The sequence below is a fragment of the Gadus chalcogrammus genome, chromosome 9 (assembly GCF_026213295.1).
Source record: "Gadus chalcogrammus isolate NIFS_2021 chromosome 9, NIFS_Gcha_1.0, whole genome shotgun sequence".
Classification (NCBI taxonomy): Eukaryota; Metazoa; Chordata; class Actinopteri; order Gadiformes; family Gadidae; genus Gadus; species Gadus chalcogrammus.
Genome location: NC_079420.1, coordinates 9,164,611 through 9,180,040, shown reverse-complemented (window position 1 = coordinate 9,180,040; position 15,430 = coordinate 9,164,611). Strand labels below are relative to the sequence as shown.

At 43.3% G+C, this 15,430-nt stretch overlaps 1 protein-coding gene across 3 annotated transcripts in view; it reads right to left on the bottom strand.

The window, feature by feature from the left end:
- Nucleotides 1-6,923: 6,923 nt before the first annotated feature.
- Nucleotides 6,924-15,430, bottom strand: part of slc1a2b (solute carrier family 1 member 2b) — a 32,346-nt gene continuing 23,839 nt past the window's right edge. The window contains exons 3-11 of one of the 3 annotated variants that reach the window (XM_056598712.1): nt 15,007-15,159; nt 14,403-14,653; nt 13,776-13,923; nt 13,354-13,480; nt 12,813-13,046; nt 12,131-12,325; nt 11,647-11,781; nt 11,094-11,346; nt 6,924-9,556 (exon numbers count right to left, since the gene is read on the bottom strand). In XM_056598712.1, the coding sequence (XP_056454687.1) occupies nt 9,491-9,556; nt 11,094-11,346; nt 11,647-11,781; nt 12,131-12,325; nt 12,813-13,046; nt 13,354-13,480; nt 13,776-13,923; nt 14,403-14,653; nt 15,007-15,159 (1,562 nt within the window). In that variant the 3' untranslated portion in view covers nt 6,924-9,490. Of the gene's footprint in view, nt 11,347-11,646; nt 11,782-12,130; nt 12,326-12,812; nt 13,047-13,353; nt 13,481-13,775; nt 13,924-14,402; nt 14,654-15,006; nt 15,160-15,430 lie in introns of all 3 variants that reach the window. The other 2 variants (XM_056598710.1, XM_056598711.1) reach the window with 2 other exon arrangements.

The following is a 15,430-nucleotide window of genomic DNA, read 5'->3' as shown; positions in this document are numbered from 1 at the left end:
GGGGGGCCAGCCGGGGGGGGGGGGGGGGGGGGGGATCCCATGGAGCACCTAGGGGTAGAGGGTAATATGGGGAGGGGTGGGGAGGTGATGGGTTATGGGAGTTAAATCCAAGATGTGATTACCAATCTTAAGGTATCGGGAAGGGTTATAGGTTGGTGGTTACAATGGGTGGGGGGGGTGGGAGGTTGGATATACTGGTAGTTAAACTTGGGTGGGTAATGTGCGGGGTTGGGGACGGGACGGGGGGACAGGGGGGGGGGTTGATGGCACAGGGTCTGTAAGAAGCAGCCTGAGCGAGATTTTGCTTAGTTCCTATCTTCTCCGGTCGGCGCTGTCTGCTCAACACGTGAAACATAGCGGAGACGGCATGCGTGCGTGGGTGGGCGTGTGAATGTATTATTATGTGTCATGTTTCCTGTTCCCGTGGTGTTCTCATGGTATTTATATAGGGAACACCGTGTCTACATGGCCTGAGAGTGGGCTTTTAGAGCTGAGGGTATGGCTCGGTGTGTTGCTGTGTGTGTGTGTGTGTGTGTGTGTGTGCGTGTGTGTGTGTGTGTGTGTTTGACGAGGGTCTTCAAATACTGAAGAAATGTAGTTCTGTTCTTTGATCTGGTCTCATTTCAATTTGCTGCAGATTGAATTAGTCTGAACTCGCAACGTGTCGCTTTAAACCTTTTAAACGTTTCTTAAAATATTTTGCAATCTTTTTTATATTTTAGATTATTGCCTGTGGACTAAAGTTGAGCTCTCGTGTTTTTTCAAGAGAACACCATGATGTCACTAACTTAATTTATACTGCTTCTTGTTCGGTTGTCTCTGTATATAAGCTCTATGTTTTGAAGATGCCTTGGCAATGGCTGCCACACTGTTACACGTCGTCACACAACATTGACTGTGTGTGTGTCCGCTCGGGCGTGTGTGCATGCCTGCGAGTGCGTGTGTGTGCGTGTGTTTGTGTGTATGAGTGTGAGCTACCTGATATGTATGTATATGGGTGAGTTTTTCGAGGAAATATTGTGGGATACACTTGTATCTCGTTTGTATAACAAAGTGTTGCATTTGAGTAATTAAAGGAGTAATGAAATTACCAGTTTTAGACAAGTCCAGATGCGTACTGCATGAATCTACATGTATCGGATCCATAATTTTGCAGTTGAAGTAGCATTATATGATGTTGATTAGCATTGTATGTGAGATGACAGTGGTATCGAGTAGGCAATATGACGGTATGGTTTGTCCAAAAAAAAAGATCTATATTTATATTTGAACCCGTTTTGGGATGAGATGTAGCTCCAACAATCCTGCAGATGAACTGATTAACGTCAACAGGGTAAAGGTGTTATTATTTTCAGGGTGAAAACTGATTGAAGGGGTGAATGGGTGGGGGGGGAATACTTAATAATATCATGGGCATAATTAACAATCAGGCCACTTTCATCGACAAGAGAGAAAAAGATCCTGAGGGAAAAAAGATGGCACAACTCCACTTTCTGAACAGACACAAGTGAAGAGTACGTATTTATGTCTCGTCGTCTGCTGAAAACGACAGTTCGGATGAGTTTCAAAGAAAAAAAGCCAAACCATTTCACGTCATTGATATGCAGTTTTATCCTTCCTCAATTTCAGAGATGACACCTTTTGCTATGTGCCGCAAATAGAATTGCACGCTGGGCAGCGGATAATTCTCCTGGTTTCCATAATGAAACAAAGACATCAACAATCACTGCTAATTAATTCATTGATTTCTTCCTTTCTGTTGCATAGGCCTATTGTGATTTTTCTGCTTTCTCTCTCACATTGATTATTTTGAAGAAACAGCAGTTGTATTAGCGTAGGAGGCTGTAATGAATTCAAAAAAAAGTTGCTGAAATGATATGTAAAGTGAACCGATGAATTAAATGTGTATATTAGAGATGTGTTGTCCATGTGTTTTATTTTTAATATACAGTACATATGTACAAATGGTACACAGTGTGAGAGGATGGGATTCAGTCGAACGTGGACCATAGCCGAAAGCACAAAATTCAATGACACAATGCTAGGTCTTTAGCCTGACATCGCCATACAAGTTCCAGATAAGTCTAGAACCTCTCAATTCATTTCGGGGCAAAGGCAAAATGCCTCTGGATGCAATTTGACACATCTACAACCGATCAGAGCAAAGAAACGTATTTAAGAGTGTGTATTTAAGTTTTTTGTAAAAGAAAAAGCCGTAGCTGCCAATCAGCTATTATCAAGGGGGACATATTTGTTACTAGTTGACTGCACCTGCCTGTGTATACACCAATATTGATTTTGACCACTCCAGGCTAATTTATGACCAATCAGTGCCTCTCTTCCCTCAGTGTTTTAGGTAATCCATCTAGCCTGTCAATCACAGGCATGCACAGCGTTACAATGGCTCCAAACAGGTGTGTGGTGCACCCTTATCACTCCTCAGAGAACTGAGAAGAGAGGGAGGGACCGTTTGGTTTCGGGTTTCTTGCTCTCTCTCTCTCTCTCTCTCTCAGAGGCGTCGTCAGCCCCTTTTTACTGGGGCACGTGCCCCAGTAAAAGTCTCCAGTGCCCCAGTAAAATTCCATTGATCATTATTAAATTAATCTGCAGAAGCGCCGCACTCGCTATGGAATCGACAGGATTCATCAAGTACATCTCCTGCTGCCTCGGGAGTCTTCAGTCGAGCCTGCCTCTTACCAGCCAATCAAAAAACGAAAGGGGCTACATAAAAGCCAATCAGAAAATAGCCCTATTGTATCTGGGTAAGATTTAACGCAACAACCAATGAAAAAAATCAGTTATTTACGGATTCGTCCACGTGACTCTTCTGAATGTTTCAGTGGTAAAGTGTGTAAAGTATGACCAAGTGTTTCTTTCTGTTCAATAGTCTAGATAGAACTTTATCAATCCCCTGTAGGAGAAATTTGTTAATAAAACAATAATGGTAAAAAAAATAAGGAATCTCCCACTTCCGGCTTCCATGAAAGAGAACCATACTAATTCACACAATAGCGTTGATGCAAATCTAGCATTAAAGGTTAATTTAAGGAAGTTCTCTCCAGTCACGCTGAAACTAGTTTGCTAGTAGTAGCGCTTTAATTTGCAGTGTAAGAGAATTCTGAGAAATCTGAATGCTGACAAAATTCTCAGAATTCTGACACTGCAATTTATTTGCACGCTACGACTAGTGAACTACTTTAAAAAAAACTCGACACTGCGACCAGGCGACAAATGACTGGTGAGAAGCTTCTTAAATTAACCTTTAATGCTAGATTTGCAGCACTTTAATTCCCGTCAACTTTGTTTTCTAACACCAGCATTTCCACAACTATGCTCATGTTCGTGACTGCTATAGGCCTACAAAACCATTTATAGTGCATCTATTTTTCTGCTGGGTAATGCAGCTTTAATTTGGGCTCTGATTCTGAATAAATGCCGCTGCTGAACTGTGTGAATAAATAAAGGGAACTGAAATCTAAAGAAGACACGTGGTTTTGATGTAGGCCTACCGTGAATTCCAGCTGAAAGTGGAACATTGCTGCCATCAGGGGAAATTAATGTAACCTAGGCATATTGTAAGTAGCTTTCAATTCCTTGTTTTTTTGTTGATCATGTTTCGTTGGAAACCACGGGAGCTGGAAACAGCCCAGAGTAAGTCATCTCCTTTTTTAACGTTACAACAAATTCACAACTTGTTTGACACAAACAATGACAACTTGATTGCTGTTAAAGAATGTTGCCCACATAATTAGCACCAGTTTTTCAATACTGAGCGTCTGTAGCCTGTAGTTTTATAGCACACACACACACACACACACACACACACACACACACACACACACACACACACACACACACACACACACACACACACACACACACACACACACACACACACACACACACACACACACCATGCGTGCACGCACACACGCGGAAAATGAATAATGAATGAAAAATTGTCTGTCTTCAAAACTTGAGGAAGTTTTAGTGGACAAAAACTTCCTTAACACAAAAAAGGAAATTATGGATATACAGGGTGTTTTTAACATATATGGATCCAACAATGTTCCCAACACTGACACAGATAATTCAGATCATTACACTCACAATTCCTGTAAACAGTTGTAGTTGCGAGCGATCTTTCAGTGTGTCGAGAAGGCTCCACACCTGGCTTAGGTCAACCATGGGGCAAGGAAGGCTTCACCAACTTTCTCTTTTGTCAATTGAAAAGGAGCAACTATGCAAAGTGAGTCAAAGCCACGTTATTGACCGCTTTGCCACCATGAAGGCGCGGCGATACAGCTTAATAGTGAAAAAATAATCATTAAAAAAGGCTCTATGCAGTAGTGTATGGCCTTATTTAGTTTAATTTAAGAGCTTTGATGGTTCTATAACATTTTCCAGGTTGATTGGTGGCAATGAGCCACCTCACCTTAAGTCAGAAATTCTATTAGTTTTAAACCTTGTTTCTTGCCTTTTTAGTACATGTCGTTCTGGCAAAATTATGCTGTTTCCACACAGCTTCTAAATAAATATAGATGTGTAGACTTCTCCTGATAAAGAGGTGAAGGTCATAAAGAGACTTTTTGTTTATTTGTCAGTTACCTTATTTGTAAATCTTTGAGATGTGTATGTGTTTAAATAAATATAATTGTACGGTACTCATGAATCCATCTTTGCGTCTTTACCTTTACCAGTGCTTTAATATAGCCTACAATATGACAGTGACAATGATTTTGAAGCTTGTACATACCCTTCTGTATCCATCTATTTCATATTGTGCACACGTAAAAAAAAAAATGTTGGCAGTTGGGGGCCTTTGCCCCAGTAAAACTCTAGGTCTAGCAACGCCCCTGCTCTCTCTCTCTCTCTCTCTCTCTCTCTCTCTCTCTCTCTCTCTCTCTCTCTCTCTCTCTCTCTCTCTCTCTCTCTCTCTCTCTCTCTTTGGAATTCTCACTTCTCACCTACAGCAGCTTTAAGATGGATGCATGCAAGCACGCACACACACACACACACACACACACACACTCGCACACACACAAACACAAACACATACACACACACACACAAACGCACACACACACAAACACACATATCTAATAAAGTATCGCTCATTTTGATCTTACTTCTTATCGTGTTTGTGTTGCCTGTGTTTGTGTAATTATGTCTCTCAGATAGGCGTCTAAATCTCAGGCCTAAGACATATGGTATTTTGTGTTTGTCAAACTGTGTTCTTCTTGACGGGATAGTGAGAGGGAAGGGTCCAACATACACAGAATAAATAAAATGACAAGAACAAGGTTAGTTATGAATCAACATTTATTAGTTATATTTGTATATGTACACCAAAGGTACAACATTTAATGATATGTCTGAACATTTAATTTAAGGTTTGGGGGGAAGGAATGTTTTTTTCATTTGTATTTGTATTTTTTTTTAACACTGAGTCCCCGTCTGTCTTCACACAGTCAGCCAGTCTATCTGGCTTCACATCAAAATTAGGGATGGACGTTCTAGAAAAATTGAAATAAGGAGAGACGGGCAAGGAGTTTTTCAGAATACAGACACTTTGTAGAAAACAGGCTCAAACATACACTGGACACACATATTTGTTTAAATGTCATGCCAATCCACTGTCTTTTATCAAGTATACCTTGCAGTCATCACATGATTACATTTGTGCGTGCATGGTATCGTTGTGCTATTTAGAATATAAGTACTATGTAGTGTGCTTTATATGGATTGAGTAACTCCTGGAGTGTTTGGTAGAGTCCAGGTTTAATTTGGTGCCATCATACCAATCTATAAACTGTTATGTGCACAAATCAATTCTGTCCCTCTTGAACACTTCAAACAGAGCACGCACTGAGCTCATTAACGCCCTAATTAGACGACCAAAAGGGGAGCTCTCTGGAATGTGTATCACAAAGATGAAAATGAGACTTTTCACCTGAGGAATGTAAGAGTATATGGTAACAGGCATTAGCTACCGAAGGCATTTCAACACATTGGATGTTTTTCGTTTAGTAGTTATAAACGTCTAACTAGGCTTGGCTTGATTCATCATTCTATCCCACATGCGAGGCGATTTCTTATACTGGTTTTTTTCCTCCCCTCCCCAGCCATCTGTGGCCCAGTGACGATCCTGTCACCAGTAGGATATCCAAAATACACCCACCAACTCTAAACTTAACCCCCCCCCCCTAACTCTCCGTCTGTTTAGTTTACTCTTCCTCTCTCTCTCTCCATCTTTACCTCTCCTCACACACAAGGTTTGCCCCGAGATCATTGTAAATTCCGTAGACATTCTGCGTTGCCACTGAACAGAACAATTATATATTTATTTATGTACAGTGTAAATGAATGCACACAGTTTATATCTTCATAGAACAAACATTCAAAACGCTTACATTAGATACAAAAAAAGATATTTATATATATGTATTTGTGACATGTAAGTGAGACGACTAGTAAACAGCTATTAGGGAAAAAATTAAAATAAAATAGAAACCAAGCACTTTATTCCATGTTCCTTTCGCTATACATTTTGATCTAATCTAATTTAATTCAGGACATGGATATTTATCTAAAAAGGATTACATTAAAATATGTCACGGAAATGATGCTCTATAGTCCTACGTAATATTCCAATGCCCCCAGAAGAAACAAACCAAACAGAACCAAGTCCATGTGTTACCTACAATATGTACACACAGTGCCGGCAGGCACTTAGAAAAAAAACATGCTGTTCTTTTCTCGATAATAGTGGTGCAAAAAAACCCAGAAAACATCACTTCTTTAAATGCTTCTTCTTAAACCGAGAACCGAAAATCGGTCACTCAAACCCAGCCCCCCCCCCCCCCCCCCCAGGTGACAATATGGTCTGCATTCCCCCCCTCCCTCACCCCAGCATCATGGTTTCAGGGGGTGTGGCTCAAAAGGCCAATTGAGATGTCAGCACGTGGTTCAATTTGTTTGATGACCACTCACGTGTGAGCTGGTGTTTTTGTCAGTGTTTATATCTAGGGACATGGGGTCTTTCTTCTATAAGGTGGAGGGGCCATATCACTAATGGCCTCTACAGGGGGGGTCTACCCTAGAAGCAATGGATGTAAAAGTATGTCCGCTTTTTTTGTTTTTGTTTATTTTTCTTGTTAAGGGGGGTGTTACCGGAGCTGGTCTGGAGTCAGCGGTGAATAAAACAACATCTTCAAGGCCAGGTGGTCGATAAGCGTAACCGCGGACAACGACAAACGAGGAGAGCACACGGCACGCGCACATATAACACTGTTGGCACAGAGCATCTCTCTCTATCTTTCTCTCACACACACACACACACACACACACACACACACACACACACACACACACACACACTCACAGGCTGCAAAGATTGAAAGCCAGTTGGCCTTGTACACGTCTGTTTGTAGTTATTCAGAAGCCTTGTGCATTTGCATCTGTGAAAGGATTTATTTGAAAGATAAATATTATATCTATATTCATAAGAATACCTGATAGTTGGCACGGCTGGGGATTCAGATGATCTGTGGCTTGTGGAATGTGTCTATGGGTGTGTGTGGTCGGGGTGACTGCAGCATCTATAGGGTTGGGTGTAAACAGTCTGTAGCTCTCAGGCAGTAGGGTGGCGCATTGAGGGACGTTAGGTCGCGGTGCGGAGGAGACATGTGGATGTCACTGAGAAGGATGTCGTGTGTGTGTTATGTTGACGGTATGCTCTTAGCGTGGTAGCCACGAGATCCACATGATATATATGATATGCTTGTACATGGTCTTAATCGTTACATGCTTTAATTAGATTAGCATTTGTGCTTTGTGGTTGTTGTCGTTGTAAACATGGTAGCGTATATAAGGTGGCTGTGCGACCACTGGAATGTAAATTAAGACATTGTGTGTGCTTTTTATAACCTCTGGTAAAACTGATGATTTCCTATACTGGCACATTGTAAACCTGTCCGACGAAGGAGAGCCAGTCTCTGTTTGGAGAGTAACACTGAGTGAGTAAAGGCTCCACTTCTCCCTTGCCAACCAAAGCCTGTGTAGCTGTGGACCCTCCTTCTGTTCCTAATAATCATTTTATGCAAGGACACCCGCGAGGCTAACAGAGCCAACGTTTAGTTGAGTCGCCACTTCCAATTCTCTTAAGCCCCTCTATACCATTTGTGCTATTCTTCATTGTTGTGCTTCATTTCTTTATTATGTGTTTAAAAGGCGTGACACATTTTTTGTGCTTCATCATCATTTTTTGAGTTGAATTTAAAATGGTTTGAAAAATAAGTCATTGTCAAATTTGTGTTTAATTGGACAGCAATTTTTTTCCATTTTTAGGTTTTAGTTTTATTTGGGGGGAATTATTACGATTAGTGTGGGTCGAACATTTATGAATTGCTATCAATCACATCTTCAATTTGCGTTGTCTATTTTGGTCCTCATTTTTTGGTCCTCATAGTGGGCTGTATTTTTTATAGTTTGGTCCTCATATCTCACGTCTCAATCACCAGCTATCACTCTCGCTACCTTGACCTTTCACACACACACATCTGTGCACACAGACAAACACTCTCCTTCTCAAAGACACACACACACACACACACACACACACACACACACACACACACACACACACACACACACACACACACTGAACATCCTCATGCAACACACACACACAGAGTCACGGCGGGGTAAGGGAACCCTGCCGACACACAGGAAATGGACATTGAAGTGTGGCGTAGCGAGGTCTCTGAGGTGCGGGTTGTGCTCGGCACTTCCACCGTATGTGTGCTTCAGTAACTGATTCTTTCTCAAGGCTTTAGGTTCTTCCCCCGTCTGCCATTTTCTCTGGACTAGAGGGGGCCCCACCGACGAGCTTTAGGAGGTTAGCGTGTAAGATAAAGGGGTCTGCGTGTAGAAAACGACCTGAAAGCGGATCGAACCCGCCCTCTGCCTCACATCGGCGATGTTCAAACTTCCCCTTCGTCCACTGAGCTGCCCGCATTAAAAATAATATTTGGTCCCATCCCTTATGTCGAACCTTTGCTTTGTCTTGATCGTTTACCCACTGCTCATTATCAGTTTTCTAAAAGCTTTGTTAGAGGGGCCAACGGTAACTACAACAAATTCCTAAAACTGTGCTTTCTGTATCTTGTATTTTCCTTTTCAATTTTCCTTTCCCCGAGCCTTGAAGCATGTTGTCTCAGTGTTTGCTACGTAGCACACTACAGTACGCTAACAGGTTCAAATACAACTGTCATAATTATTACTTCAAAGTCAAGTGAATGAGTATTAGTTCAGATAGATATCAGTCAGATAAGACAGCTAGAAAAAATATTATAAAAGGGACGTACAAAAAAAAAAACATCAAAAGGAAAATTAGTAGTTCTGTTCGTGTGACATTTCGGTTTCACTCTGTTTTCACCGGGTCAGAAAGCCTGTGGAGCCCAGATGCAGGGGGATGTTGGCGCTGCCATTATTCTTGTTTCTCCTCTTCAACAAGTATGCATTCCGCCGCAGAGCCGTTAGTGGCCGAGGTTACCTGAAAACATTCAGCAGTGACAACTGAGCACAACATCTCGCCACCAAAGCAGGAAGGGGGCTTCTCAACATGCATGTTACATCTGTTCCTAGCCCTAGTTTCCCCTTGAACCAATCCACCGACTCAAGACCTTTTCGATTAATGTCTTCAGGATTAGGATGAAAAAGCCACAACCAAAAAGATGGCGTTTGCTACTTTAGCTGTTTTGTAATTGGCTATAACTTATTCAAAAACAAGTTTCAGAAATACATCTGTTGCCGGTCCGCGGATACCCTGGCGTACAGCACAGTGCCCCCAGTGGAGGCACCGTGAGGCCACAGGGTGCCAGTGGAGGGAGCTAGCTCTCAGAGGGTTACACAGGTATGTAATTAGCAAATTCTGGATCCTCGGGGCGAACAGCGATGAGCGAGCTTGTGGCAGACATAACAAAGGACCAGAGTTTCTCTCGGTGACCTGAGAACAGACTAAACATCAGACAGATGAGCACAAACTCAACATGCATGGGTGCAGTAAATCACAATGAAACAAAAAATGACACACAAACATGGAACAGAGTAAAAAGGACAAGGTACGACTACAAAAATGGATGTGTGTTTTAGTGTTACAGAGTTATGGTGGGGAGCATGCTGCAAAGCTTGAGAAAATGAGTCAACTAAGAAGACGGTTTCACGACACAAAAGAAAGAGACTGGAAGTAGCGAGCCTTTGTGCCTGAATTTCCTGCAATTCAGGAACAGAATTCTATAAGACATGCTTTGATGGATGGCTTGTGTGACAAGTTTCCAGTGTTGCTAGGCAACACCTCTCATCCTTTAGATTCATCAGTGGACCTTTTAGGGCCGGGCAGGGGGAGGGGGGGTGTGTGTGTCTGGGAGGCCAGTCCTCTGCTCTACTGGAGCGTATTCTAAATGCCATAGATAGTGGTTTATAATGTTAGGTGTCTTCCATTACCAGGAGGTGGTGGTGGTGGCGGTTCCTACTTTGCATTCCTCTACTTCACAGCCAGGAGCCTTGATAATTAGCAGAGTTAGCTGGTGTGGAAATGTGAGTGAGGAGGAGTGACGCACACCCGCTCAGGAGGGGAAAATATAGAATCTGCTAATTATACAGCATGTAACACTTTAGCCGTGCAGACGCAACACTCTGCTGGCGTGTTTTTACTACATTCTGTCCGTTAAAGGATATTCATATCCAAACTTTACAACAAAGACTGATTCTTTGGTACAAGTACATATGTGTGGTGATGATTTGGGAATCAGTTGACAGTAAAGATATACTGTAGATACTGTATAAATCCTGTGTAAAATGTGTGTTCACAGAAGCTGCTATTCTAGAGTAGTGAACAGAGACATTCAAAACACACGTGCTTGTTTGGTGTATTGCATTACCTTTGGATGCATACACAGTTGTCATCGACAATGATAAAACAAAAAAAATAATAATAATAAGGAAAGGACATCTATGACAAGGTGTAGGATGAGCAGTTAAGCTGAAGGAGGTTACATGCTAGTCTCTACATCTGAAAGCATTAGGTGTACCTTGCACTCATCTACTACGACGGTATTGTTAGCGGAGGTGGTGGCGGTCGCACTTAGGACGCACTGGTTGGAGTTATTCTCCTGGTGGTTCTTGATGTCGTCGTAATAAGAAGACTGGGTCTTCGACATTTCGATGTCGTCGCTTTTGGCCGTGGTTGCGTCCAGCTCGTCCAGCTCAGCCTTGGACAGATGGTAGACGATGGCGGCTCCGTAGGAATCTCCCATCACGTTCACTGAGGTCCTGAATCTGTCCCTGCTCACCGCAAAGGGGTAGAGAGCAAAAAGAAAAAGGGATACAGAAATTATCTTCAATGTGACTTCAAGCCTTGTCTTTACCCAACAAGCGACAGAAATGGAAAAATAAACAAATGCTTCAGGAAAGAACATATAGATGCAACGTTCATAGCCGTGGCATCCATTTAGAAAGTTCAACAAATTAATAAGAAGAAGTAGAAGCCAAGGAAAGAAAGATGCAGAAGTATAGTTTGTAGTTTCCATCATATCCATGGTGAACATTCTGAAAAGCATATCTTAATTCATGGTCGTCACTCACAGCAGCCAGTCCACAGCAACCAGCAAACTGATGTCTTGGGTGGGCAGGCCGACGGCGGTCAGGATCAAGAGCATGGTCACCAGTCCAGCACTGGGGATACTGGCAGCTCCAACACTTGCCAAGGTGGCGGTCAGACTGGTGGCACACAAATCTCCCATATAATCTCCCATATTTTTATGACTATTAATGAGAGTTCATTTTAATGACTTTTCCGACTTGAGTGTCACTAAGATTTACGTCTACATTCAGGTCATTTAGCAGACGCAGAAGAAAGAGAAAAAACAAAATATCTCTATCGGTAAAGATTGTAAAGATTGTAAGTGCCAAGCACTTACAATCGCTAGGTTAATCCATTCCCCGTATTCAACAAAGATAACTAGGATAAGATGCTACTCGATGCTAAATACTATTTTTTAAGAGATGTTTGGTTTCACATGAACCCTCTCGGCCCTGTGACCTTCCCATTGGACGTGCGTGCGCTGACCTGACGGTGATGATCTGGCCGGGGTCCAGGTAGATGCCGTTCATCTGGGCGATGAAGATGGCGGCCACGGCCTCGTACAGCGCGGTTCCGTCCATGTTGATGGTGGCGCCCACGGGCAGCACGAAACGGGTCACTCTCTTGTCGATTCCCAGGTTCTCCTCCAGACAGCGGAAGGTAACGGGCAGGGTGCCAGCGCTGGGGGGAGAGAGGGTGAGAGGGTGAAAGGGTGAGGGGTGAGGGAGGAACAGCGGGATTCAAGCAAAAGTATGTGGTTAACCATCTGCCTCTACTCAATGATGAAGAAGACCAAAAAGGTTTCAGTCCTTCAATTCATCCATCCATATTTTCCTCCATCCATCCTCCCATCCACTATTTAATCCAACCACGAATAAATCAATTTATTTGACCATTCCTCCATTCATTGAATATACATTCTTCTACCGATTTCATCCACCCATTTAACTATACATTCATCCATCCATGCTTCCATTCAGGTGTCCATTCATGTATCCATTCATCCATCAATTAATTAATCCATCCATCAATTCATCCATCCTTCCAACAACTCATCTATCCATCAATCCACCAATTCATTAATCGGACCATAGATCTTTTCATCCATCCAGTCATGTGACGTTGATCCATCCACCTGTTTTATTCATCCATTCATTATTTGTCTGACCTGGAAGCGGTTCCCAGGGCTGTGATCCAAGCTTGGAAGATGCCCATGAAGAAGGTGAAGGGGTTCTTCCTGACGATGGCGAAGTAGATTCCGGGCAGGAAGATGGCTCCGTGGATGAGGAGTCCGATGATGACGGTGACCATGTACATCCCCAGCTGCCGGGCAACCGTCTCCAGGTCGTCGATGGAGATGATCTTACCGCAGATCAGACAGGCGATACCGAAGGGAGAGTACCTGATGGAGACACATCGACTCTCGTGAGAGGTTGCTGGAGCAGAGATCAGTACCAATGAACATCTTTTTGATCCTACTTTCTCAAGTATTTCTTGTTTGTTTCATTGTCTTTTTCATTCCTACCAGATCTTAACAATTCTAGTTCGGTAACAGTGCTTCACTTCTAATCCAATAAAATACAATTTATACTTTACTTACTCAACTTGATACGTGCCATATCACGTATTATTACGGTGTGACGACAAAAACTGCAAGAACTGTAAATTATGGTTTTCCAGCAGACAGAGAATTTCCGAGTGTTACTGACCACATGATCATGATGACGATTTTCATCACGATCTCGTTGAGGATGTTGAAGAACTCCAGCATGAGCTTGGCTCGCTCGCCCATCTTGCCCATGCAGATGCCGAAAGCGATGAAGAAACCGATAAGACCTGCAAGGAACAAGGTTCAGGTTCATACAAACACAAAGAACCGACTTGGACGTGCTCTACCGGTCAGGGTCTTTAATTGCAGTCTGCCTCTAGCCTAAAGCAAGATTCCCCCAGGCCTACCTGCTCATGCAGTCACTTTGGTTAAAAAAAACGGTCGCTTTTTTTAACCAAAGTGAAAAAACGGCCTACTGTCGTTTAAACGACAGTAGGGTCACTGACACAGGTGCAGTATATGATTGAGTTCCTGATTTTGCTTTCCAAAAAATTTGAAGTCTGAATTAGACGTGTGCCGTACCCAGGACATTCATGCCGCTTTTGTACTGCAGGGCCCTCTTGATTATGATCTGAGGCTCCTTGGTGATGTTTGCCACCAAACCATCGACACTGGTGGCATTGACGGCCTCCTCCACAATCACCTCCACCTTCGTTGTGACCGTCTGGATCTGTTGTGAAAAACGAAAAGATAGATGGATTCAATATATTCCAATAAAGAATCACAGAGTGGTGACCATTGTTTGTATTTAATGTTATTCTATAGAGGCTTATGCTAATTATCTTTGGTGTGGAGTGGCCAATCGACTTTGTGCTCGTCTTGTGTCACCTTGTGATTTGAAGGGGATAAACCGTTACCCACACCAATGGAGCACACAACATGCGAATAAAGCAGTAATTAATTGAATCCATATTATATATTTGCCAGGCGTGACGGTTCCTCTTTCAGTAAGCAATATGTGAGCCTCCTCTCTGAAGTCACATGCTTGCATGTGGATCCTGCCCGAAGGAACACGCTCGCAAGCATGAAGTCATATGATAGAATCTGCCGGACAACACTTAGATGACCTTCTGGAGAGCAGCACTCGAGGGTGCTCAGACTAGACTAGTGTTTCCTCTCCCAGATCGGCCGTCTGCTGTGTCCTCCTACCTGCTGGAAGCAGGCCTGCACCAGGTTCTCCGGAAACAGGTTCCTGATCAGGTCGAAGGCGGCGTCCAAGCTGGAGACGTCGTCGTTCTTAATGCCCTCTCCCAGGTTCTCCTTTAGCTTAGGGTCGCCGGGGTGGATCACGATTACCAGGATCACTCCCAGGATGGCCGCGATGATGGTGGTGGACATGTAGTACACCATGGCTCTGGAGCCCAAACGACCACTCGATTTGGCATCCAGGCCAGCGAGTCCTGTGTTCAAAAGCAAAAAAGGGTTGTACAGTGTTTGACTGTGTGGTTACGTTATGTTATCAGGTGGACATGTTTGCTTGAGATAAGCTTTAGGCATTCAACTGGTTATTCTCAAGCTCCATCAGCGGACTGTGGAATAATAGTTGATCCCGTTTATGATGTGTGACGCATGTTGACATCACTCAGCAAACCCATTCAGGGAGGTTGTACTGAGTACGGATTATGATTACACACAGACACTCGTGAACCTCCTATGGCACTACTCAACAGCATAGACATGAGAGAGAAAAAGCGTAGGATTGTAATGGTATTCAAACACTGCGCTGGTCTACGCTGACAGTAAAGTAACGTACCTGTGATCAGACTGGAGATGATGAGCGGCAGAATCAACATCTTCAACATTCTCATGAGGATGTCTCCGGGGAAGGCGATCACCATGATGATGTCTGGGTGGATGGGGGAGGCCACGCGGAGCAGCATCCCCGAGACCGCGCCCATGACCACACCTGAGGGCACCAAGGAAAGGCGGGTGAGAAGATGACGGCATTGTCGTTGAGTCTGATTGGTCAGCAGAGGCTCACTTTTGGACACTGGCCGTGGACTGGCAATGGCAAGGTTAACAAGGAATATGGTTTTGTGATGGTTGCTCAGAGAAAAATGAGTGATTCACTCACCAAGATCAATTGACCCTCATCACTTGGTCTCTAACCATGCCCTCTACTGATCGGAGATAAATCTTGATTCTCAACACTAAATTCTAATCAAAACGTCCCCTGG